General features: G+C 37.1%; 2 protein-coding genes across 4 annotated transcripts; both read left to right on the top strand.

The window, feature by feature from the left end:
* The first annotated feature begins 16,139 nt into the window (after positions 1–16,139).
* On the top strand, positions 16,140–19,166 carry LOC127087661 (G-type lectin S-receptor-like serine/threonine-protein kinase SD2-5). Of its 2 annotated transcripts, XM_051028591.1 has the most exons (2): positions 16,142–16,658; positions 16,916–19,166. In XM_051028591.1, exons 1-2 carry the CDS (start codon positions 16,656–16,658, stop codon positions 18,965–18,967), a joined length of 2,055 nt encoding a protein of 684 aa, XP_050884548.1. In that variant the 5' UTR covers positions 16,142–16,655; the 3' UTR covers positions 18,968–19,166. The 2 variants fall into 2 exon arrangements, with proteins under 2 accessions (XP_050884547.1, XP_050884548.1); XM_051028590.1 differs by having other exon boundaries at positions 16,140–19,166.
* Positions 19,167–20,056: 890 nt separating this feature from the next.
* LOC127087660 (putative L-ascorbate peroxidase 6) lies at positions 20,057–23,013 on the top strand. 2 transcript variants are annotated; one of them, XM_051028587.1, is made up of 10 exons: positions 20,057–20,281; positions 20,378–20,492; positions 20,586–20,713; positions 21,163–21,233; positions 21,394–21,436; positions 21,519–21,615; positions 21,865–21,948; positions 22,338–22,459; positions 22,588–22,654; positions 22,762–23,013. In XM_051028587.1, exons 1-10 carry the CDS (start codon positions 20,134–20,136, stop codon positions 22,862–22,864), a joined length of 978 nt encoding a protein of 325 aa, XP_050884544.1. In that variant the 5' UTR covers positions 20,057–20,133; the 3' UTR covers positions 22,865–23,013. The 2 variants fall into 2 exon arrangements, with proteins under 2 accessions (XP_050884544.1, XP_050884546.1); XM_051028589.1 differs by having other exon boundaries at positions 20,117–20,285.
* The last annotated feature ends 4,606 nt before the right edge of the window (positions 23,014–27,619 follow it).

Here is a 27,619-nt window from a genome sequence, read left to right as displayed (position 1 = left end):
AGATTCCAAACTCTTATTGCAGGTCTTAAAGTGCTAGACAAAGGATACACGACTGCAGATCATGTTAAGAAGATAGTCAGAAGTCTGCCAAAGAAATGGAGACCAATGGTTACTGCTCTGAAGTTATCAAAGGATCTGAACAATATCAGCCTTGAAGAACTTGTTAGTTCTCTCAGAAGCCATGAGATAGAACTAGAGGAGGATGAGCCTCAGAAAAGGAACAAGTCAGTGGCGCTGAAGTCCAGACCTGAAAGACGGAAGTCAGACAGAACCAAGGCTCTTCAAGCAGAAACTGCAGACACTGATGACTCTGAACCTGAAGACTCTGATGATGAAGAAGAGCTGTCCCTACTAACCAGAAGAGTTAAGCAACTCTGGAAAAGAAGGAACAACAACAACTTCAGAAGATCAAGACCCAGAGGGGATAGATCAGAGTCAACTTCAAAAGGTAAACCTAATAAAGATATTACCTGTTTTGAATGTAAAGAAACAGGTCATTATAGAAATGAATGCCCCAAGCTGAAGAAAGATAACTCTAAGAAAGAAAGCTTCAAGAAAAATGCCTTCAGAACAAAGAAGGGATTAATGGCCACCTGGGACGATAGTGAATCAGGATCATCAGAATCTGACTCTGATGAACAAGCCAACGTAGCATTCATGGCTACCACATCCAGCAGCTCAGATGAAGAATCTGAAGAGGTATTTTCTGAACTTTCCAGATCTGACTTAGAATCATGTTTATCAGAAACTCTTACCTCTCTTCAGAAATTAAAACAAAAAGTTAAAAGCATTAAAGGCCTTCTTAAAGCAAAATCTGAAGAATGTAGTGAACTTGAGACAACAATTCTAGCACATGAAGATACAATCAAATCTTTAACGTTAGAAAGAGATGGAGCTAAAACAAAAAGCTTAAAATTAGAAGAAGCGTTGTCTCAAGCACCACAAACTTCAAATGAAATTATTTATAAATATGAAGAAGCCTTTCAGAAGTTTCTGAAGAGTGGAATAGATAGGAGTATTATGGCATCCATGATTTATGGAGTAAGTCAGAATAATAAAAGGGGAATTGGGTATGATTCTGATTCTGATAAAACTTCTACCAGTAACCAAATTAAATCACCTTTTTCATACCACTATACACACACACAAGAACACAAATTTAAAAATGCTAGAAGACCCAAAGTTGTAAGAAACTCTGGGAAGACTAATCTAAAAGGACCCAAGAGATTCTGGGTACCGAAAGATAAGATTATCTATGTTGCAGATATCCTATGCAGCAAAGTTCAGACACCAGTCATGGTACCTGGACTCTGGATGCTCGCGACATATGACGGGAAGAAAGTCTATGTTCCAAAGCCTGGAACTTAAAGACGCTGGCTTCGTAGGCTTTGGAGGAGATCAGAAAGGAAGGATCAGAGGCTCCGAAACTATTGGTAACGGTACTCTTCCCTCTATATCTGATGTTCTTTATGTAGAAGGATTAATGCATAATTTGTTATCCATAAGTCAATTAAGTGATAACGGTTATGATGTAATCTTTAATCAAAAAACGTGTAAAGCCATTAATCAGAACGATGGCTCTGTCCTTTTCACAGGCAAGAGGAAAAACAACATTTATAAAATAAATCTTTCTGATTTAAAAGATCAAAATGTTAAATGTTTAATGTCAGTTCACGAAGAGCAATGGGTATGGCATAGACGCTTAGGCCACATTAGCATGAGAAAACTTTCTCAGCTAACTAAACTTGAGTTAGTCAGAGGCCTGCCTAAACTGAAGTTTTCTTCAGATGCTCTGTGTGAAGCTTGTCAGAAAGGAAAGTTTTCAAAAACATCTTTTAAAAAGAAAAATGTTGTTTCTACCTCTAAGCCTCTGGAGCTTCTTCACATTGACTTGTTTGGTCCTGTAAAAACAGCATCAGTCAATGGAAAGAAGTATGGACTTGTAATCGTTGATGATTACAGCCGCTGGACATGGGTAAAATTCCTAAAGCACAAGAGTGAGTCTCACTCTGTATTCACCAGTTTCTGTTCTAAAGTGCAAAAAGAATTTGACTCTAAAATTATTAGAGTCAGAAGTGATCATGGTGGAGAATTTGAAAATAAAGATTTTGAAGAATTATTTGATTCTAATGGAATATCCCATGATTTCTCCTGCCCTAGAACTCCACAACAAAATGGAGTTGTAGAGAGGAAGAATAGGACACTCCAAGAAATGGCCAGAACCATGATCAATGAAACAAATGTAGCAAAGCACTTTTGGGCAGAAGCTGTAAATACAGCGTGTTATATTCAGAATAGAATCTCTATTAGACCTATTCTGGATAAGACTCCCTATGAACTGTGTAAGGGAAGAAAACCCAACATTTCTTATTTTCATCCTTTTGGATGCATTTGCTTTATATTAAATACTAAAGAACATCTAAACAAGTTTGATTCCAAAGCACAGAAAGGTATTATGTTAGGATACTCAGAACGCTCTAAAGGCTACAGAGTATACAACACAGAAACCAAAATTGTGGAGGAATCAATTCATGTTAGATTTGATGATAAGCTTGACCCTGAAAAGTCAAAGCTAGTTGAAAAGTTTGCAGATTTAGAGATCACTCTGGTAGAATCTGAGAAAACTCCAGAAGCAACTGTCACTCCAGACTCTGAAGAAATTAAATCTCCAAAAATTCCAAGGAAAGTCAAGAGTCGTAGCAACGTATCTGAAGATTTGATTTTGGGAAACAAAGATGAACCTGTTAGAACCAGATCTACCTTCAGAACTTCTGAAGATATTCCTCTGGGACTAGTGTCTCTGATTGAGCCTACGTCCTGTGATGAAGCTCTTCAAGATAATGATTGGGTGGCAGCTATGCAAGAAGAGTTAGATCAATTCTCCAAGAATGATGTCTGGGATCTTGTTCCTAAACCCAGAGGCACTCATGTCATTGGAACCAGATGGGTTTTCAGAAACAAGCTGAACGAGAAAGGAGAAGTTGTCAGAAACAAAGCTCGACTGGTAGCTCAAGGTTATAGTCAACAAGAAGGTATTGATTATAATGAGACTTTTGCTCCAGTCGCAAGGTTAGAGTCTATTCGTCTTCTTGTATCTTTTGCTATTAATCACTCTATAAAATTATACCAAATGGATGTCAAGAGTGCATTTCTTAATGGTTATATCTCAGAAGAAGTGTATGTCAATCAACCTCCTGGTTTTGAAAATTCAAACTTTCCAGAACATGTTTTCAAACTTAAAAAATCTCTATATGGACTTAAACAAGCTCCCAGAGCTTGGTATGAACGTCTGAGCAATTTTCTTCTGGAACAAAATTTTATCAGAGGGAAAGTTGATTCTACACTCTTCTGTAAAAACCATAAAAATGATCTCGTGATATGCCAGATTTATGTTGATGACATTATTTTTGGTTCTGCTAATATCTCTGTTTGCCAAGAATTTTCTAAGTTAATGCAGGCAGAATTTGAAATGAGTCTAATGCAAGAACTAAAGTTCTTTCTGGGAATTCAAATTAATCAAACTCCAGAAGTCACATACATTCATCAAAGCAAGTACATTAAAGATGTTCTGAAGAAGTTTGACATGACTGAATGCAACTCTGCAAAGACTCCTATGCACCCAACTTGCATTTTGGAAAAGGAAGAGGTAAGCAACAAGGTTTGTCAGAAGCTCTATCGAGGTATGATAGGCTCTCTTCTCTATCTGACTGCTACTCGTCCTGATATTCTCTTTAGTGTCTGTCTCTGTGCCAGATTCCAATCAGATCCTAGAGAATCTCATTTAACAGCTGTTAAGAGAATTCTTAAGTATCTGAAAGGAACTCCTAACCTGGGCCTGATGTATGAGAAAACATCAGAGTATAGGCTTTCTGGTTATTGTGATGCAGATTATGCAGGAGATAGAATAGAACGAAAAAGCACATCTGGAAATTGCCAGCTTCTGGGAAACAATCTAATCTCCTGGGCTAGCAAAAGACAGTCAACTATCGCTCTATCAACTGCAGAAGCAGAATATATCTCAGCATCACTGTGCACAACTCAGATGCTCTGGATGAAACATCAGCTAGAAGATCTACAAATCTTTGAGAGTAACATTCCTATCTTTTGTGATAATACTGCTACTATTTGTTTAAGTAAGAATCCCATTCTACATTCCAGAGCCAAACACATAGAAATAAAACATCATTTTATTAGAGACTATGTTCAGAAAGGGATAGTAACGCTGAAGTTCATTGATACAGAACATCAATGGGCAGATATCTTTACTAAGCCTCTAGCTGAAGATAGATTTCTTTTCATCTTAGAAAATCTGAACATTAAAAATTGTCCTGAGTAAAATTTGGCTTTGAACATGTAAAATTAGACTCTGATAAAAACAAATACACTTCTGCCTCTGACTCTGATACTTCTACCAAGTTAAGAAGATATCTGAGTTAGAAATCTTCAGAAATCCTTTGGTATTCCTGAAGATCAGAAACATCAACACGTGGGGAACATGCGTCTAACCCTAGAACTTCTAGACAGCTGTCAAAAGAAATCAAAGGTCAGAACGCTTGAAATCTCCTCGAGCAGTGTGCTTACTGTTGGGATTAGACATTCATTTATTAGCTATAATCATTTTTCCTCCCCTAGCGTGCAAATCTTGTGTTCTGTTCCAACGCAATTAAATGTGTCGTTTTGCATGTGTTTTTACCCTTAGGTATATAAACACTTTTCTCACATTTCACACACTTATCACTCTTCACTCACTCTTAAACCCTAAACCCTCTCTCGAAGTTTTCTCTGCAACCTTCTCAGTTCTTCATCTTCTTCATCAATCTTCGTCATGAATCCTCAAGAGCAAGAAGTTTTTAACTTCTCCCAACAAATGGAAGCCGCTTCTAACCCCCAAACCTCAAACACTCAAACACCCATGTTTTAGATGTCACCACGACCCCAGTTTACAAAGAACCTCACATTTTGGAACGCGAACAACACATAAACCTTTCAACTCCCTTTGAAGGTTTGGATGTACTGTGTGAATCGCTGGTGGATTTTGAGAACTTGAGAAGAAACGGTGTTGATCTTACTGAAGATCTTCGCAAGCAAGGTTGGGAAACCTACTTCAACAGGCTTTATGGTCCAATCTATCCTCTTCTGGTGAAGGAATTCTGGAGATGTGCAGATGCTGATGACGAGTTCATTGTTTCTTTTGTTCTGGGAGTGAAGATCATTATCACAGAAGCGTCTATTGCTTCTTTGCTGAATATGGAGAAAGCTGGAGGTAAGAGGATTTACAACATTCCTCCAAGGTCCAAGCGCATCACAGAAGTCATTAACCCTACAATCTTCAAAGCAAACGCAGAAGGAAACCCCTCTAAGAACAAGGAGCTTCATCAGAACCTCCGAGTTTGGCTGAAGATTATTCTGGGAACAATCCATCATCGTCCAGCCTCCAACTCTTCAGATTACATAAATGCTGATCAGAAATGCATCCTCTACTGTATTCAGAAGGGTATCCCGATCAACCTCCCTGTTCTCCTCTTCAGATATCTGAGGGATTCAGTCAGAGAAACGAGGAATAATATGAAGCCCAGATCCTACATTCCTCTGGGTAGATTGCTCTCTGACATCTTCATTGAGCATGGGCTGGTAGATGCTCTGGAGAAGACCAGATGTATGGATGATCTGGCAATTGATGTGGGAAAGCCTCTGAATGCCAAAAATCTGAGGAGTATGGGAATCATCAAAGACATCAGAGTCAAGCCCACTATGAATGTGACCTGGGAAGCTCTGAAGGATCAGAGGAAGATGCCTCATGGCCTTGAAAGGTTCTTCAAGAACGAACCCAGAGATGCCATTGCTATCTACCTTCAGGATCGTCTGGATGAAGGCATTGATATTTCTGATTTCCGCCTTGAAGACTGTCTGGACTCTGTAGAAGATTTGGTCAGATACAAAAGAGGTCTTTCTGAGAAGAAGATAGCTGAGGAAGCAAGGAAGGCAAAGAAAGCCAGACTTGGAGAAACCTCTGGAACCAAATCTCCAGCTCCTCTGCAAACTTCTTCTTCTGGTAAGTCCCTTCCTCCTGTTACTTCTGTACCTGTAATGGCTTCTTCTACTCCTCTCCCAACACCTCCCATATTCACTACCTCTGAAATCCCTCCTTCAACCATCAGAACCTCTCAACCTCCACCTGTTCTAAAAATTGCTCGAAATTTCACAACAACCTCTGACCCTAATCAACTATATCACCACAGCTCTTCCTCATCCTCTGAATATGAATCACCCCCTTACCTTTCCCCTTCTTCTGACCAAGAGTTATCTGATCAAGAGTCCTCTGATCAAGAACACTCTGACCCAAACTCCCCAACCATAGCAACACTCTATGCCCATAGACTTGCTTCACAACGAACACAAACCACAGAACCTGAAATAACTTCACCACTCCAAACTTCACTTCCACCACAACAAACAACAACTCTCCCCTCTGAAACTCAAACATCTGATCCTTTCACCTCTAATATCACTCCACCATTTATTCCCGCTGTACCTGGCCCAGACTCTGACCCTTTAGATCTAAATCCATTATATGCTTCATCTCCTAGTCTTCAACCAGACGCAGATTCTGAACTTCAAGCAGAATCTGAACCTCAACAAACTGAACCTCAACCTCTAAATCTCAGCCCTCAAAACTCTCCACCTCATTCACCTGAACCTGAACCTGAACCTGAACTTACCATACCTACCCTTGAGGAGGCCATTATACAGGTTGCAGAAGCTTCAGTCCAGAAGATCAAGTCTCTGGCTAAAAACTCTGAAGTTAGTGATGATCCTAAATCTGTTAGGACACACTGGAACAGAGTCATTAGTTGGATGACCTCTGAGTCTTATAGGCTGAAGAGTATCTCTGAACAAGTCAGAAATGGCTACATCAGAGACTCTGAGGAAAGACTCCAAGAGAGACTGGCTAGAGAAGCTGAGGCCAGAAGGTTAGAGGAGGAAAGGTTGGCCAGGGAAGCTGAAGAAGAAGCAAAGAGGTTGGAAGAAGAACGCCTGGCAAAGGAAGCAGAACTTCTAAGGATTCAGGAAGCTGAAGCCAAGGCTAAGGCAGATGCAGAAGCCCAAGCTGCTGCTGAAGCTGAAGCTCAGCAAGCTCTGATTCAGGGGGAGTCTTCCTCTGCGATCCCTCTGATTCTTAACACTCTGAAGGAGATCAAGCAAGATCAGCAAGAGATCAAGAAAGATCAGAATGAGCTTCGTGCCAGGATGGACAAGCAAGATGCTCTGAATGAAAACATCCAGAACATGTTTGCCATGCTGCTTCAGAGACTTCCTCAACCTCCAAACCCTTAGGCACTTAGGATTTATTTTGTTTGCTTGCCTAGTGTTTTTGCTTCTATCTTTTTTTTAGCTCTGATATTCTGTTGAATCTGATGTTTTGACTGTCGTTTGCCTTTGTGTTTTTCAATGAAGTGTTTTTTCTCTCTATTATTCTTTTTATTTTTATGCCTTTTTGATTATGCCAAAAAGGGGGAGAAATTATTAAATAGCTCTGATGAAAATTATGTCTAAAACCTTAAGCATTCTGCAACAATTATAGAATTAGTTCTGATATAAATAGCTCTGATTAAATAATAGCTCTGATTAAATAACTCTAACTTTAAAGTTAAGCATTTGCAGAAAGTTTTCAGAAACCTAATTACTTGGAAAGCTCTGGTAAGAACTTCTGAACTCCCTAGCGCTAACTCAGGGGGAGCTTTTGTTTATCTGATCTAATATTTTTCATGTTTCATCTGATAATTTTATTTGTTTTGTCATCATCAAAAAGGGGGAGATTGTAAGAACAAAAAGTGTTCTACAACAGACTCCATGATTTTGATGATAACAAAGGATGAAACCAAAAATGGCACCCTAACGAAAAGTTTCTAAGTGTGCAGGGTTCCAAAGAAAGAAGAAATAAATCTGATGATGTCATCAGATGCACAACAAGATCAGATACAAATTATCAAGTATCAGAAGCATCTAAAGTGGAATCTCATTCAAGAAGCTTTGACTCTGGACAAAACTGCAAAGTATCAGAAGCATCTGAACATGAAGTAAAGTCTAGAAGCTCTGACTCTGAACAAATGTCTTCTGTAAATTCTGAAGTTATCAGCGCCATCTGAACTTTCAAGAGATAACATCAGAAGCCAGTTTCTCCAGATACACAAAGACTCTAATCAGAATTGTTAATCATGATGAAGTAACGTTTAAGCCAAGTTAAAGTTCTGCAAATGGATTTCCTCAATTAGAAAGAGACGTTAATCTCCACTTCCAAGAGAGAAGATACTAATTGTGGTAAGTAGTCACTTCTAAGAGAAAAAGTCTACTGCAGAAGCTATTAATGGAATGGCGTAACTACATCTCAATATCCAACAGATTCAACGCTACTTCAACGCTACTTCAACTCTACTTCAACTCCTATAAATAGAGAAGAAATCTCATTCAGTAAAAACAAGAAATCACTAGCCAAAACTATACTGAAATCATATCACGCTCAAGAAAAACATCCTTGTTCTTCAAAGTTCTTCACTAAGCTTTTGCTTATCAAGTGAAAAATTTGTTCTTAAGTTTGTAATATTTGCTTTCTTAGAAGCACTCTAGATTACACATCTTGTATCTAATTCTTATTTGATTTCCTCAAGTGACTCTTGGTAGTCTGTAGACTTGAGAGGACTAAGAGATTTTCTTCTCTCTTAGGGGTTGTTTGTAATCTTTCAAGATTAGTGGATTAAGTCCTTGTTGAAGGCGAAATCACCTTGGCCGGGTGGACTGGAGTAGCTTTGTGTTATAAGCGAACCAGTATAAAATCATTGTGTGATTTCATTTTGCAAAAGCGCTTATTTTTCAAACAATTCAAACCCCCCCTTTCTTGTTTTTCTCACCTTCATACGCATCCGTAGTACTCTACGGGATCCACGCACAAAAGGAAGGATAAACGGTTGCTAAACACTGCTCACACTCACACACACTGGCTGGAAGGAGACAAAAGAAACTGACTGAAACTGAACTCGGCAGGATGTCGCATCCTGGGCCTACTTAGTCTATCAGGCATAGACATCAGAGTCGAAGTAGTTCGGACTGGGGAAACGACACATGCTCGCTAGGATGTCGCATCCTATGCATACGTATCTTCTCGGACGAGAGAAGAATCAGAGCATTCGTAGCTCGGCTGACACGCACACAAACAAACACAGGCAAAGGCAAACATGGAGCCTGAATGCCAATCACTGGACTTACATCAGCATCCGAACCAAAACGCACACAAGAAGGCAAACATGGAGCCTGACTGCCAATCACTGGACTTATATCAGCATCCGAACCAAACACACTCAAAAAGGCAAACATGGAGCCCAAATGCCAATCACTGGACTTACATCAGCATCCGAACCAAACACACGCACACTGGAACCCAAATGCCACTCGATGGTCTTACATCAGCTTCCAAGCACACAACAACACAACAAGTTAATAGGGAGTCGGGGACTCAGCCTATAACTGTCAAGCACACACTCAGAACAAACAGACAACAAATTGCTAAGGAGTCAGGCACTCGAGCCTAGCAACTGTCAAACAACACACACAAAAAAGAAAAAGGGCGCCCGGAGAGATCAGCTCAATCTCCTGCCTACATACTTCATCTGGTATGAAGATCAGGGCGATGTAGTTCCCCTACGTAGGGATAAAGGACTAGCCTAACCAGATAACAGAGGGAGACACAACTAGGGGGACTACGACTCGAGCCTAGATGTTATCATGCAAATCATCCCTAAGTTAAGGTTTCTAGCTAAATGGCACAAGGGCCAACCTATCCTAAGCATGGCTCACACAGGAAGCAAGCCACACACACACTTAACTTGCACAGGAAGCAAGCCAAGCAAAACCTACTTGCACAGGAAGCAAGTCTAAACTAATCCTAACTTGCACAGGAAGCAAGTCAAACAATCCTAACTTGCACAAGAAGCAAGTCAAACAATCCTACAAGCACAGATAGCACACACTATACACAAGCAAGTGGCTCAAACAAGGGTTAGGTTTTAGTCGAGGGGTCATATCAACCTCAACAAACAAACCTCTGGAACTGGGTGAATGTTGCTCTTAACCTTGCCATTGCGGGGCTAAGGTGAAGCAGATGAAAGGAGATGAGGGGTGTGCCTCATTGCTTCTATCCCTGGCCTGGGAGAGCATTTGACAAGAATGTGTGGGTTCAGAAAGTGGGAACCCTTCTACACATTTAAAACTGACTCAACTGTACAATTGTACAAGATCTTGGATTTGTATCTGCAATGCATCAACACCGTGGTGTGAGCAAAGCAGATGACACACTGAATAGTGGGGGATAGATTGCATATCCCTACCTTCCACCAATTGCCTCTTCTCTTAGGAGGTCTTTGACTCTATGCAAGGACAAAAGTAAACAGTCACAAACATTGCCTCTTAAGGAGGACTTCAGACAGTTGCCTGGCCAAGTAACAGGCCAGGTCTTCCAGACTACATGAAGACAAAGAGACATACCTCAATGCAAATTGCTTATACAAGCAAAGCAAAGCAAAAGTTCACAAGGAACTAAAAGCAACTAAAGTACCTGAAATCAGTCAAGCACAGTTAGTATACAAGTCAGAGTTAAATCAAAATGAAACAGACATCAACCAGTCAACACAAGCTAGTGAATGTGCAAGGCACAAAGCTTAAGGCATGTGAGCCAAGCTACCTACAAGACAAAGAGGTTAGACAATGATATTTAAGCAAGGTCAATCAAAAGAATTGGTCTCAATGGCCATTTGATGGTCAACCTGAAAACACAAACTCAAAGGTGAGTAACAGGACCACTAGGGCAAGCCTAGGGTCAAAAGAGAATAAGAAAGTCAAAACAGCAAGGGGCAAGCATCCAAAATTATGTTCAAATAATTAAGAAACACAACCAATTGGGTTCACACTCATATCAATCACTATCATCATTTCATGATCAAATTAGGTCAAAACATGGCACACAGAAGCTCATAGAAGTCAACAGCAAGACTTAACTCAAAAGCAATCTTAAACATTTCCAAAAATCATCAAATAAATCATGATCAATCCTAACACATAGCATGGTAAGCATGTCAAATTTCATCTCATTTGGACAAGTGGAAGGCAGTCAATGAAAATCAGAAAGTCAAAGCCATTTTGAACATGCTCAAAGAAGTCAACCAAACATGCATCAACTTAGAAAAATCATAAGTCAAGAATGGTGTATGATAAATGAATGGGACCAAGACCATGGCAAAGATAAGGATGTCTAGTTATCTCATGTAAAATTTCATGTCCATCTAATAAAGTATGAGAATTTCACAAATGAAATGGGAACATGTGTCACACAAGGTCAACATTTTGGTCAATCAGGGGAGAAAATCTCAAATAATTAGGAAATGCCACAAATAATTCCAAGAAAATTCACATGTAAACTAGACATACAAGAGTAGGTTCATGCAAAATTTCAATCCATTTTGAGGTCAAGAAGCATGGCTATGAAAATCATGAAGTTGGTCATCAATGGTGTGACACAAATTGTCACACCCTAATTCAAAAAAACATAACTCACAAACCACAAATGATAAATTCACAAACTCTATACTAAAATCACCATGAGTGTGTCTAGTTTAAGCACAAACATTTTGGGAGCCATTGGATACATTCTCATCATTTCACAATTGATTTGGCAAAGTGTACAAAATTTGGTCACATGTCACAAACCCTAAGGCCATTTAAAAACTACTCATCCAAAATTTCTGGAAAAATAATGATAAAAAAGTAGAGATCATGATGAACACAACACAAAAAATCCCATTCAAATTGGATTAAAATTGAAGCATTTATGATTTTTGGAAGATTGGTTATAAAATGTTAAATTAAAATGGAATGAAAATGAATTAATAGTGAAATTAAATGGTCCGGATGGCATTTATGTAATTAAGGCAGTCACTAAATGGGACGACGTCGTTTAGGGCAAGCAAACGAAATGTTTTCATTGGTTATGGAGGCTCGGGTACAGTAACAAAGCCAGCAAAACAGAGAACCAAGGCAAACATTTTCTGGGCTGTAACCTAGGGCTTTTAACAGTACTGTTCATCATCAATGATGAACGAAAATCCCAGAAATGGGAATCAAATACACCATCATGATCAGCACACAACACACAGTCCAAATCCATTCATAGTTTTCACTAAATCGATCTAAACAACAAGAAATGATCAAGAACATATTCAAACGTGAAGCTTAAGAATCAAAGTTCTCACTCAATACAAGGCCATTTCACACGATTCAAACTCTAAAGTGCTCATGGAAAGGAGATCTACATAATGCATAGTATCATTTAACAAATGGTCATGTTCAAAAACTCACTTGATTTTAAGCACAGTTGGGATGCAGTGGAGATTAAGCTGTGAGAGGTTGAAACAGATGCTCCATAGCCCTCCAGAAGATGACTGATGCAAAGGGCTTAGCTCACAGAAGCTTGGTTTTACCTGGATCAAGCTCTGCCATAGAAGGGTGACTGTTAATGCGGCAGTGGAAAAGGAGTTTTACAGATGGAGGAAAATGGTTGCAACTGGTTTATAATGTAGTTTGGATGATGTTTCAAGCCAGGCAAAGTTTTGTTCTTTGGAGTTTCTTGACTGTTGTTTGAGAAATGGCCAAAGGTGGATTCTTTAGGAAGTGAATGATTTTTGTGTTATGGCTACTGATCCTAGTGTTTCCAATGACAGACAATGAGGTTTTGATGTTCTGTTTGATGTTGCTTGTTGTTTTGGATAGAATTTGCCACTTTGTCAAAATGCCAAATGAGAGAGAATGAGGATTTTAGCATGAGCCAATTCTGTGATGCAAGGCGTTTTGATGGCTGCTTCTTGTGGTTTCAAATTTGACAGAAAAAATGGTGAGAAAATATTGTGTTAAGCAAGGCAAGGTTTGGTCTTTTTTTGGAATTTGACAGATTTTGCAAGAGTGCCAAAGTGAGCTTCTTAGCATGAATGGAGGTGGTTTGTGTCTGCTATTAGTGTTTAACCTGACAGAAGATGATCATGATATGCTGTTTTATGTTGATTGGCAAAGGCAAGCTTGGTCCTTTTGGAAGTTTGACAGATTTTTTAGAAAAATGCAAGTGAGATGATGTTTTAGAAAATGAATGAAGTTCTGTTGGTTTGATGATGGCTTGTGGCTGCAATTAGCCTTTCCCTTGATAGAAAAATGGTGCATCAAAACTGCTGGACAGTACAAGGCATGGCAAGGTTTTTGTCCTTGACAGCTTTTTTAGGAAATGGCCCAAGTGATCTCTAGCATGAATGAAGTTCTATTGGTTTTTCTGTCCAATGTGGCTTGTGTGCCTGCTATTGAATTTCAAAAATGACAGAAAATCTGATGCATAAGGTCTGCTGTCATGGTACAAAGCAAGGTGTGAAAGTATGGATGAAAGTGTCCTTTTGTTCCAAAATTCAAGCAAGTAGGACATGGCCTTTGTTTTGCTGTGTTAGGCTGCAAAATGGAGCTTCAAACTGACAGAAAAATGATCAATAAAACTCTGTTTGAAGGGTACAAGGCATGGTATGGTGGAAGCATGGAGTAGCATGGTTGAATTTGTACTTTTCTTCCAATTCAAGCAACTAAGCATGGATACATGATGGGTGCAAGTACTGCATAATTTGAGCTTGCAAACAAACTTTAAATGATATTTCTGAGCTATTCCAATTGGCCAAATGGTAGAAAAATGTTTATATCAAAAAGTCAAACATTGGTCAAACTTGCATTTAAATGAGATAAGTCAAAAAATGCCATTTTGATTGGCAAGGTTTTGGCTCATGAAATTTATATTTTTGGAAAGAGGGGATCAAATGTGACTTGTAGGAAAAACCCCACCAAAATTGGCCAAATGGCTTGAGAGATATGGCCCTTTGAAGTTCAAGAATTTCTGAAATCGATTCGATCATAACTTGCCAACCACACATGGGAATTGAGAGTTCTTGGACTTTTTGGAAATGGGAGAGCAAGATCTTCAACTTTCATGTTGGGCAAAAATTCATTTGAAGCTTGTATCATGATGTAAGTTTGAGGATCAAGACTTTCCATTTTTGGTAAGTTTCAGTTACAGGTCCAGTTTCCATTTTTGGAAATTTCTGATTTGGCTTCAAATTCTTCCATGATGGTGTTTGACATGATATATGAGGACTATTTGGCCATGAATGAGCTCTCACAAACCAATTCCAATCATCAAATCACTGATTAAATGGACAGTTGACCAACAGTTGACTTTTAGGGTTTCTGTCTGATTGTGCATTGACTGATGACTTCCAAACCCTAATTCCTTGAGAACTTGACTTCAAATGATGTCCCAAGACATATGAACTCTTGATTATTGATCATGGTGCCCAAATTCCACAAGAATGGCCACCATCCACTGCTTTGACTGACTATTGACTGTCTGTGTATGAACTGATGATCTCCAAGCCTTCAACCCTTGACTTGAACCCTTCAAATAGACCTCCAAGTCATGTGAACTTTTTGGACAAACCCTAGGGCCTTGGCTCCTTGAGAATTGTGCTTGCTTGCTTGACTGACTGATCTCCTGACCAGTTTGACCTAATTCCTTGATTGGCTTGCACTTGAGGCAAAAGAAGCAATGCAATGCTATGCAATGGACCATGATATGCTATGACCTAATATGAGATGGTATGTACAATGATAGGTGCAAATTTGAGGTGCTACAACACCCTATACATCTCTTTGATCGAAAAATCACCACCACATGTATTGGCCACGATAAACTCACCGTTCTTTTGATCCTATTTTTAGAGGGGGGAGGATTGATTAAATTTTGCGCAACATCGACTGAGACATCCAGTTCTGCATCTTCCGTCAATTCCACTAACCATTTTCATCAACTAAGTATTTCACCTTCACTCATATTAGCTCTTCAGGAATTTGAACATGATAATCATTGATACACACCCCTGACTCCAACCAAATATCACTCACGCTTCAATACTCCGCTCATCTCCAATGCTCCATAACCCTAACGACAATACTAAAAAAAAGATTAATGTATTATAAGATAAAAGCGCACTTTATTACTCTATTTATTTGTTATTTCTAACAAACCAAGACTTAATTTACATAATAAACTACATGCTATAATTTGAGATAATCAAGTTAAATATAATTATAAGCCTTTAAATTTACTTTTCTTTCTATTACTACTTCTTAATTTAACTGAAATAATTTACACTTCTCTTTTCATCTTTTTATATTTAAGTTATTTTGCTAAATATTTCCATAATTTTCCTTACAAAAATACAACCAAAACCCCTAAATAATAGAAATGAGAATCAAAGCAAAAACTAGAAAAATAAATATATAAACTACCTACATAATGGAAATAAAAGAAAACAAATCTCAAAAATATCTAAACATTAACTATAACTAAAAGTCAACTATAAGTTAGTTGTGACACTTATAGTCCATGTGTGATTATACCATATTTGTATAAATGCTTCATTAATTAGTAATGCAAAATAGATATACACATTTCATTTTCCATTCATTTGAGTCTTCTCTCCCGTGTTCAATAGTGCAAATACATAGTATTTTCTCCAACAACAAATCCAAACGCAAAATCATTTTGTATTTATCTCGATAATAATAATAATACATATAAACTTTACACAACGGTGATGAAATGCAATGGTCACCTTAGAGAAACAAACAACAATTTATTAATAATAATACAAAAATTAAAATAATGTATCCCCTTTAGCCACCACTTTTTCCCATACACATAGAAAAAGCAACGGTTCATGGATCCGTCAATTCGTCAACGCACACACACAACTAGTAAATTCAAAAACAATTAAAATAAGAACACTAGTACGAAACAAAGACGAAGAAGACGAAGAAGAAAAAGTGAAAAACCACTCCCATTAATGTGTTTCACGGTTACAACAAACCACCTTTTAAACGACGGTGATGCAATTAAAGTCAAAGTCAGATCTCGTGTTTTTGTTTTTATTTTTATTTTTGAATTTTTAGTATCCGACTTTGAGATCAACTCTGTATATACCGATTCAAAATAAAGATTATTAGTATCTATCATCCACGGACATTCGTTTGTTTAAAGTCAAAACAAAACTCTGAATAAACTGATCCAAAATAAAGATTATTAGTATCTACCATCGGAAACAAAGATTCTTAACGTCTATCAGAATTCGAACCCGAGACCTATTTATCAAAATTCGAAGACTTATCTATCAAAATTTGAACATGAGACCTTGAAATATTCATTCTTCAAATCTATATTTTTTCATAGACAAAGCATCCAAACCCAAACCCGGTCCAAATTCTCATCTACTTCATTCATTGCGCCATATTCATTCATTTACACTTGCCAGCTAACACTCTTCTAGTTTCTCTTCTTCTCCACCAATTGTATTTTTACAAACTTCCATAATCAAACATGGTAACAAAACATTTGTTTTTCTCCTACGTTGTTGTTTTTGTTCTGTCTATCTCAATCCTCTTCATGTCAAAACCATGTTTCTGTGGTATTCAATACATCGGCACAATCTTACCTGGTACGGAAGGTTCACAAATGAATTGGATTGACAGAGATGGTAAATTCCTTCTCTCAAAAAACCTAAATTTCGCTTTTAGTTTCATCACCACCGTCAACGACTCCACCAAGTTTCTATTAGTAATCGTCCATGTCGCAAGCTCCACCGTGATTTGGACTGCAAATAGAGCAAAACCTGTTTCTAATTCTGATCATTTCGTCTTTGATAGAAAAGGAAATGTTTTTTTATCAAAAGATGGAGTTTTGATTTGGTCTACAAATACTATTAACAAAGGGGTTTCTTCCATGGTGTTGCAGGATAATGGAAATTTGGTTTTGCTTGGGGATGATAACAGTACGGTGATTTGGCAAAGTTTTGATTTTCCGACGGATACTTTGTTGCCTCAACAGGTTTTCAAAGAGGGGATGAAGCTTACTAGTGAACCTGGTTCGAATAGTTTGACCTATGTTCTTGAGATTAAATCTGGTAATGTTGTTCTTTCTGCTGGTTTTAGAATACCACAGGTTTATTGGACTATGCAAAAGGATAACCGGAAGACGGTTGATAAGGATGGCGAAGTTGTGGTTTCGGCGAATCTCAGTGATAATTCTTGGAGATTTTATGATGAGAACAAGTCTTTGTTGTGGCAGTTTATTTTCTCTGCTGATGCAGGTGTTAATGCGACATGGATTGCTGTTTTGGGATGGGATGGTGTTATTAGTTTCAAGAATCTCAACAGTGGTGGATGGAACGGTGATTCTCCGACCAGGATACCGCAGGATCCTTGTGGTACACCGGAGCCTTGTGATCCTTACAGCATATGCACGGATAATCAAAGTCGCAGATGTAGCTGTCTTTCTGTTGTTCCGAGTTGTAAACCTGGTTTTGTTTCTCCTTGTGATGATGGTAAACCAGAAAAATCTATTGAACTTCTGAAAGGTGATGATGGAATTAGTTACTTTGCTCTTGATTATCTTAAGCCGTTTTCAAAAACTGATTTGGCTGGGTGTCAAACGTCGTGCCGTGGAAATTGCTCTTGTCTTGCAATGTTCTTTCATAAAAGTTCGGGAAACTGTTTCCTGTTAGAAAGTGTAGGAAGTTTTCAGAAATCTGATAATGGTGATTCTGGTTATATTTCATACATTAAGGTATCAAGTGATGGAGGCGATAACGGAAGTGGAGTCAAACCTACACACATCATTGTTATTGTTGTTATTGTCATATTGACTTTGTTTGTGATTTCTGTTATGATCTGTGTTGGGGTTAGATACTACAGGAAAAAGAAAAGGTTACCTGAATCTCCAAGAGAGAATTCAGAAGAGGACAATTTCTTAGAGAATTTAACCGGTATGCCGATCCGTTACCGTTACAAAGATCTCGAAGTTGCTACTAATAACTTCTCAGTGAAGCTCGGTCAAGGAGGTTTTGGTTCAGTTTATAAAGGAGTTCTACCTGACGGAACTCAATTAGCCGTGAAGCAATTGGAAGGTATCGGTCAAGGGAAGAAAGAGTTCAGAGCTGAAGTTAGCATCATCGGAAGCATTCATCATCTTAATTTGGTAAGGCTTAAAGGATTTTGCGCAGATGGAACTCACAGGCTTTTAGTTTACGAGTATATGGCTAATAACTCATTGGACAAATGGATATTCAAGAAGAAAAAAAGCGAATTTCTTTTGGATTGGGATACAAGGTATAACATAGCAGTAGGAACAGCGAAAGGGCTAGCGTATCTGCACGAAGATTGCGACTCAAAGATTGTTCATTGCGACATCAAGCCAGAAAACGTACTCCTAGACGATCATTTCATGGCTAAAGTTTCAGATTTCGGTTTAGCCAAGCTCATGAACCGAGAACAAAGCCATGTCTTCACAACGCTAAGAGGAACACGGGGCTACCTCGCACCAGAATGGATAACAAACTACGCTATATCAGAGAAAAGCGACGTATACAGCTACGGAATGGTGTTGCTAGAGATTATCGGCGGAAGGAAAAACTACGATACTAACGAGACTTCGGAGAAAAACTATTTCCCTAGTTTTGCTTTCAAGATGATGGAGGAAGGGAAAACGAGAGATATACTTGACTCTGAGCTGAAAATTGATGAGCATGATGATAGGGTTCATTGTGCTATAAGGGTTGCATTGTGGTGTATACAAGAAGACATGTCAATGAGACCATCAATGACAAAGGTTGTTCAAATGTTGGAGGGTCTTTGTACGGTTCCTAAACCACCAACTAGTTCTTATTTGGGTTCTAGGCTTTATTCAACTGTGTTTAAATCATCTAGTGAAGGAGGAAATTCTTCTGGTCCATCAGATTGTAATAGTGATGCTTATCTTTCAGCAGTTCGTCTTTCTGGTCCAAGATAACAGTAACAATAATTCTCTGTATTTTTTTTTTGGGTGTTGTAATGTAATATATTGAGGAAATTGATATGTAATACTCTTGTATAGGGCTTTACCATTTGTATGATGTAAATTTTGTTTTTTAATTTCCTCAAATTTTGTAGTATTAGCTTATGTTATAAATATTAAATTAAATTTTAATGTCACTCCCAAAATTTTCAGATTTTATTTTTTTATTGATAGAAAAAATAGACAAAATTTTCAGATTTTATTTTTTTATTGATAGAAATTAAACTAAATACAGCTAGAGGGGTTTATCATTCCTAAAGTGAATTATATTAGGATTTAATTGAAATACACTGAGAGTATAAAATGATTTTACACCGTCAGTTAATCTTAGACGTTGAATATTAAAATAAGTTTGATTTTTATTTTAAAATATAATACAGACGGATGATTGCGATGTATTGACAATGTAAAATTTTTTACACTTACTGTACATACTAATTAATTTCTTTTAAAAAAATGAAATCTTTTTTATGTAATTTTTAAAAGAGATTAATTGTTATATACTGTCTCACAGTAAAAAAAATTTATACTGTCAATACATCACAATCATCCGTTTGAGTTACTTTACATGTGATTATAGAAGAAGTCAAACTTCTCTAAAAAATGAATGACTGTGATTAACCGACAGTGTAAAATATCTTTACACCTGTCAGTGCATGTCAATTAAACTCTTTTTAAAAATAAATTTTATATAACTGTTTTTTAAAATATTATAAATTATTTTATATTTATTTATTTTAATTAAAAGATCAATTTTGACATTGTATAACATAAATATATATTATTTAAGATTAAATTTTAAAAAAAATTATATTTCAAAAATAATTTTTATAAAAAATTATTTGAAAAATAGTTTCAAAATTAAATAATTTATAAAATTTTAATATTTAAAAAAAATTGTGATTCCCATTGATTAAATCATAATCAAACATATATATTCTAAATAAGTGACTCTTTCTCCTTCTTAATCAAACATATATTCTAAATAAGTGAAAGTGATTGCTTACTTAGTCACTTAAATAAGCCCTTTGAATTTGCCATAAAATTAATTATAGTGTGCAGGAAGAGATGGATATAATAATATCCTCAAAAATAAAATAAAATAAAATAAGATAGAGATAATGTCTTCAAGTGTGACTAACCGTATTGTGCAGTGCTCAATCGCAACCGCATCAGGTGGCGAAACCAATTATCCCGCCAAATTCCAACCACCTTCTTTCTCAACGGTTACGTTTCGTTCCGATAGGTCCAACGACCATGCCTCTTCAGGCGAGTGAGGCGAACTTGTACCTCCGAATCCATCGCATAAGGTTTATTTATGATTGTGCTTATAATTTACAGTAATGGTTTATGATTATGATGTAGAGGTTTCGAGTAGCAGTAGGAGAGGGTTAATGTGCAGCATAGCCACGTTGCCATGTCTACTTCCACTAACTCACATCTTTGGTTCTCTCCGAGCCAACGCCAATGCCATGCTACCGTAAGCAGCGATTTCTATTCATTATTTATAAATTAAATAATTGTATCCTTCAATAAAATATTTGAATCTTGCTCTGCTTTTCCCCTAATGAAGACCAGGTGGGGATGAATATGTTCGAATTAAAGAAGAGTTGAAGAAGGTATTGTCAAAGGGAAAGGCCGCTGGTGTGCTTCGTTTGGTTTTTCATGATGCTGGAACTTTTGAAATTGATCACGATGCAGGTATTCATCTCAGCTGAAATTTATATTCCACTTCATTTCTTGATCACTTAGTTTAATATTATGCTTTATGTTGGAGTTAGTTGTTATATTTGGTTACGAGCTGTTATTAGTTAGTTAGTTAAGATTTGTTTAGTTGTTATATTTGGTTAGAGCTGTTATTAGTTAGTTAGTTAAGATTTGTTTGTTATTAGTTAGTTAGTTAAGATTTGTTAGTTGGTCATGATCACTATATATAAAGTGTATCATGTATTCATTGTAATAATCATCTTATCGATGAATCAATAGAAAACAATTCAATCATCTCTTATTTTATTTATCTCTTTCTTAGGCTCAACCATGCTTCTCAACACTTTCTTGGTAGTAATTTCAGCACTAGTAATAAGTGTATTTCAATAATTTATTTATTTTTAAATTTTAAAAAAGCTTGTCTGTTCATGTTGTTGTTGCAGGTGGCATGAATGGTTCTATAGTCTACGAACTTGAAAGACCTGAAAATGCTGGTCTGAAAAAATCAGTAAAGGCATGCTCAGTCTCACTATTTTCTCAGACCCCTTATTTTATTACTTGAATGGTTCTACATGATTGTACGACTCTTTCAATTTATCGATCAAGTTAGATATCTTATATTTTATCTGCCAGGCCAAACTAACGACTCAGTGAACTTATCATATGTTGTTTAGGTTCTGCAGAAAGCCAAGACTCAGATAGATGCGATCCATCCAGGTCCTTGTTTTCTCTGGTAATTGCTGCTAATAGTAAGTGTTGATTTGGTCTTGATCAACAAATTTTAGTTTACCTTTGTTAGTATCCTGGGCGGACGTTATTGCTGTTGCTGGAGCTGAAGCAATTGAAGTATGCGGTGGTCCTACTATCCAAGTTTCGCTCGGCAGACATGATTCACTGTAAGTTGATGACAGGCATCCTGTCTTTTCTCTAAGGATGACAAACAACAAGTTATATGTTAGGTTCTCTGAGGATATTATTTAATCTATTTTTGAATTATGTTCATGCTGTTTTTTAAAGAATGATCAACCTTTTTGCTGAAGAACTAGAAAGAAACAGCTTCATGTAGATTTAACTCATTTGTTGTTACATAATAAAAACCTGGTTTTGTCTTCTGTCTATAATATTTTCAATCATTTTAATGGTAGGGGGGCTGATCCTGAAGGGAAACTCCCTGAAGAAACCCTTGATGCTTCTGGTTTGAAAAGATGCTTCCAGAAAAAAGGCTTTTCGTGAGTATGAGATAAAATCCCCTTTACTTTTCATTGAGATGTGCATGGATGATTGTTTGCCTGAAATCTCCATTGAGTGGACAAAATTATTGTTTATTTAATACTTAATTTTTTTTTGCAACTATACATTCTGTAAAAGCCGTTTGATTGCGAATTGGCCATAACATAACATGCGATATCGTAGCATTATAGTGACTTACTGGATTTGATATTTATCTTGATCTTAGTTCAAAACCAAGGCAACAAGGGAGGAAATATAATGATTTACTGAACAAAATTATTGACAGTGCTAATATTTGTCTTTGCGAGAAAATCTTCCGCATATTGCACCAGAATTCGTTTTGCTCATTAACATTCATTTTCATCTAATTGAAACTTTTCTTTCACAGAACACAAGAACTGGTAGCTTTGTCTGGAGCTCACACTCTTGGAAGTAAAGGTTTTGGAAGCCCTACTTCTTTTGACAATTCATATTATAAGGTTCTGTTGGAAAAGCCACCGACGCCTTCTGGTAAAGTAACAACTTATCTCATTTAAAAGTTTGATTTGTCGAACATATTTAAATTTATTAGCTTGTGCTTGTCATTTTTTGTGATTGATAATATTTTTGCTCTCGTCTGCTGGTTTTCTTTTATACAGGTGGTATGTCGACTATGATTGGTCTTCCTTCAGACCACGCACTCGTTGAGGATGATGAATGCTTAAGGTTCTTTATCGTTTAATAAGTACTTCTATAACACCAAATTAAATTTGACCCCACTGGTATTAGTTTTTTGTGAAGCGGCAATCTCTAAATTCTGATTTATTGAACAGATGGATTAAAAAGTACGCAGACGATGAGAATATGTTCTTTGAAGATTTCAAAAATGCGTATGTCAAGCTGGTGAATTCTGGTGTGAAGTGGAGTAGCTTATAATTCAGGAGTTGAAAGTTCCAACTTACATTCAAGGGACACCTTGTTTATAACTATTCTGGGAGCTGTATTAAAATTTTGATTATCAAGATGTACTTTCTAGAAAAATTAACCAAAGTGTTTAAATGCAGGGTCATTAAGGTTTGGATCCATTCACCGTTAGAAATTCTGACTTGATGTCTTTCTCATTGCATTTGATACTATATATAATAGTGTCGGTAATTACAACACATAATGACTAATCACAACTAATTACAACTCTTAATGACTAATTTTCTATTCTATGAATGTAAATTATTTACAATAAATGTGTTTGATTATTTCCTGATTAACATTCCCCCTCAAATTGATGCGGCTGGTCAAGGAGCACCAATTTGCTAACAAGAAATTGATGTCGTGGGCGTGGAACAACCTTGGTAAGAATATCTGCAACCTGCAACTGAGTACTGACGCGAGGAAGTGATATTATTCGATCATCGTAGGCGTCACGTATTGAATGACAATCAACTTCGATATGTTTGGTGCGTTCATGAAAAACAGGATTTGCAACAATTTGAATGACACTTGTATTGTCAGAATAAAGTGAAGTTGGCTCTGTTTGGGGAAATCCAAGTTCAGCCAAAAGACCATGAAGCCAAAGTATTTCTGAACAAGTAGCAGACATGGCACGATACTCTGATTCAGTAAAAGATTTAGAAACTCTTGCTTGCTTCTTACTTTTCCAAGAGATCAGTGAAGAACCAAGAAACATGCACCAACCAGTAACAGATCGACGAGTATCAGGACACCCTGCCCAATCAGCATCACTATAAGCACTCAACTGAAGAGAAATTCCAACGGAAAAGAATAATCCGCGGTGAGAGGTTCCCTTTAAGTAGCGAATTATACGCCGGACCGCAGTCAAATGAAGACGGCGAGGAGAATACATGAATTGACTTGTTGAACAACAAAAGATATGTCAGGGCGAGTAATAGTCAAGTAGTTGAGGCTACCCACAAGTTGTCGATACAATAAGGGATCAGGCAAAAGATCACCATCATCACGATGATATTTAACACTAACCTCAAGAGGAGTATCTACCGGATTAGCCGATTCGAGACCGGCCATAGAAATCAAATCTTTAGCATACTTGTGTTGATGGAGAAAGATGCCCTTGGATGTAGATGAACCTCAAGACCAAGAAAATAATGTAGATTACCCAGATCTTTCATGTGAAATGATGCTTGTAACTGTTGCTTAAGTTGCTGAATGGAAGCATGATCCGAACCAGTAATAACCATATCATCAACATACAAAAGAAGCAGAACAATACCAGCAGATGTGCTATGTATAAATAAAGATGAATCATACTGACTCTGAGTAAAAGAGAATCCAAGTAGAGTGGAGCGGAATTTCTCGTACCACGCTCTAGGTGCCTGTTTCAAACCATATAAGGAGAGTTTGAGCTTACACACACCTTTAGATGAAGAGAATAAGCCTTGAGGTGGAGTTATATAAATATCTTCTGTCAGGTCACCATGAAGAAAAGCATTCTTCACATCCATTTGATGAAGAGTCCACCCATTAGAAGCAGCTATACAGATGATCGTGCGGACAATTGTCATTTTGGCAACCGGTGCAAATGTCTCATCATAATCAATTCCATATTCCTGCTTGTTTCCTAACGCAACCAAACGAGCCTTGTAACGATTGAGGGACCCATCAGAATTAAATTTCACAGAATACACCCATTTGCAACCTATAGGTTTTACATCAGGAGGGCAAGAGACAATATCCCATGTGAAATTCTCTTGAAGAGCTTGAAGCTCTTCATTCATTGCTTTTATCCATCGCACATCCTTATGAGACATGTACTCACCACCAGACTCAGAGCAAAAAATTTTAACACTTGCTTGAAATTGAGTTTCAACATATGTCAAAAATTTCTTAAGCATAGATGCCTTTTTGTTGAAGGTATTCCTGAAACTTATGAGACATGTACTCACCACCAGAGTCAGAGCGAAAATTTTAACACTTGCTTGAAATTGAGTTTCAACATATGTCAAAAATTTCTTAAACATAGAAAACACTTCAGATTTAGACCGAAGGAAATATATCCAAACAAAACGACTATAATCATCAATAAATGTGACAAAATATTTATGGTGAGAATTAGAAACTACAGGAGACATACCCCATACATCACTATGAATCATTTCAAAACAAGTGGAAGCACGATAAGCACCAGACGGAAAAGGAAGTGTTTTACTCTTAGCCAATTTGCAAACAGAACATGAAATAGAGGCATTAAAAACATTTTTATTTCCCAACAAACCATTTTTAAATAAATGGGACAAAACAACAGAGTTTGGAGGACTTAATTTTCTATGTCAATCCTCACAAGAGTTCAAAACATTATTACAAGCAAGAGATATATGATTAGAAATAAATTGGAGTGGAAACAATCTTCCCACTTTAGGCCCCTTCGCGATCACCTTCCCCGACACCTTTTCCTGCACAAGACAACCATCACTAGAAAAGTTAACATCATAATTTTTATCTACCAATTAACCAACATATAATAAATTAGACGCAAGTCTAGGTGATACAAGCACGTCCCAAAAATCAGAGTTTATGTCGCCAATATCAGTAATAGATAAAGTATTACCATTAGCTATTTGAATTTTCTGATTACCATGATAAGAATGTAAATTGTGCAAATGCTCTGAAGAACCTGTCATGTGATTGGATGCACCCGAATCAATAAACCATGGGCTAGAAACATTAGAAGACTTACCCTGAATTTCCAATGCCGAAAGAGCGGAAAGTACCATTTGTTGAATCAATTAAGGTTATATAGCACTATTGTTTGATGCCCCATTAGTGGATGGACCAACCGCATGATTTGTAGTTGCATGGAATGCTTGTATTGAACGTTGTGTTGGTCGTGGAGGACGTGTGGGACACTCAGAGATAATATGACTATGTTGCTTGCAGTAATTACAAAACTTCTTATTGCAGCTACGAGCAATATGACCAAATTGTTTGCAAGAGAAACATTGAACCTGTCTCATATCACGACTTTTACCTTTACTTTGAGAAGCATATGCAACCGTCACGGGCTCGGAAATGGTAGCTTCATGAGACATGTCTCCTTGAGTAATAAGACGTTGTTCCTCCCTTAGAAGTTCTCCAACACATGTATCTAAAGAAGGAACATGATTCCTATTCAGCAAGGCACCTCTGACAACCTCAAATTCTGGACGTAATTTCATGAGAAATTGATCTCGCCCACTGGTGTTATAAACCTCTTGAACAACCACGAGAGAGGTCTTGGGAACATTAGCATGTATAATAGAAGAGTATTCTGTCCAACGATTTAAGAAACCAGAATAGTATTCTTGAATAGACAAAGCACCTTGTTTATAGTTGGCTATTTCTAACTCCAACTGAAAATGTTTTGCCGAATTGTCCTGGTTGTAAATGCGCTTCAAATAATTCCATATTTCTTGAACAATTGAAAAAGAGTGTAAATTATTGATCATCTGAGGATCAATACTCTTGAGAATCCAAGTGATGATTTGAGCATCTTTAGTTTCCCACGCATCTAAAGCAGTTTTCTCCGTCGGTGCCTTAGAAACATCATCTAGATGACTCCATAATCCCTTTCCTTTAACATACATCTTGAATTGAAATTCCCATGCAGAATAATTTTTGCCGGTAAAACGGACACAAAAATTCTTTTCATTTTCCATGGCCATTATATTATAATCCCTTGCTAAATAATAACTCACACGTGCAGCAAATCTATTCTTTTTAAAGCAACAATTTAATAAATATTAAAACTTTGAGGAAAGTGAAACCACAAACCACATACAGTAGTGAAACCCATGAAACCACGAACCACCAAACCGAGAACAATCACCGGGGAACAATACGTGAAACCACAAACCACAAACAGTAGTGAAACCAATGAAACCACTAACCGTCGAACCGAGAACAATCACCAAGAACAATGATCACATAACTAAATCGCTGAGAATACGAAACCGAATCGCAAATCACAATATGCTAGCAGCACCAAATGATTAGCGATCACCGAAACAACTTGCGATAAACACAAAATCAAGATCATGAAGCAACAACAATGAAGAAATCACGAAACGACAATTGAAAATTTTCAATTGAGAAACACGATTTCGAGAATTTCAAACAAGAAACAAGATTTTAAGAGCGACCCAGTGGGGTGTCGCTTTTCAGCCAAGAGAACAAGGATTCACAGGTTAGATCGAACATTCTGATACCATGTTAGAAATTCTGGCTTGATGTCTTTCTCATTGCATTTGATACTATATATAATAGTGTCGATAATTACAACTCATAATGACTAATCACAACTAATTACAACTCTTAATGACTAATTTTCTATTTTATGAATGTAAATTATTTACAATAAATATGTTTGATTATTTCCTGATTAACATTCACAATATCTAAACACCCATATCAAAAAAAATTAATGGATCCATTCAAATATCTAAACACCCATTTCAAAAAATTTAATACACTCGGTTCAGGTTTACTATAAATTGACTTTGTGAATGGCTTGTGCTAAGTTTGGTCTGTTGCAAATTATTTTATACATGATACTTCCAACTTCACTAGCATAGGGAGTATCATCCATCTTCTTTTTTTCCTTAGTTTGAAGATTGGGAATGACGGAAAGCTTAGTGTGACTGAATGTGGATTCAAAAGTGTTTTGATAGTTTTAGCATTAGT

This window comes from Lathyrus oleraceus, chromosome 5 (assembly GCF_024323335.1).
Source record: "Lathyrus oleraceus cultivar Zhongwan6 chromosome 5, CAAS_Psat_ZW6_1.0, whole genome shotgun sequence".
Taxonomy (NCBI): domain Eukaryota; kingdom Viridiplantae; phylum Streptophyta; class Magnoliopsida; order Fabales; family Fabaceae; genus Lathyrus; species Lathyrus oleraceus.
This window is presented reverse-complemented; position numbering and strand designations above follow the sequence as displayed.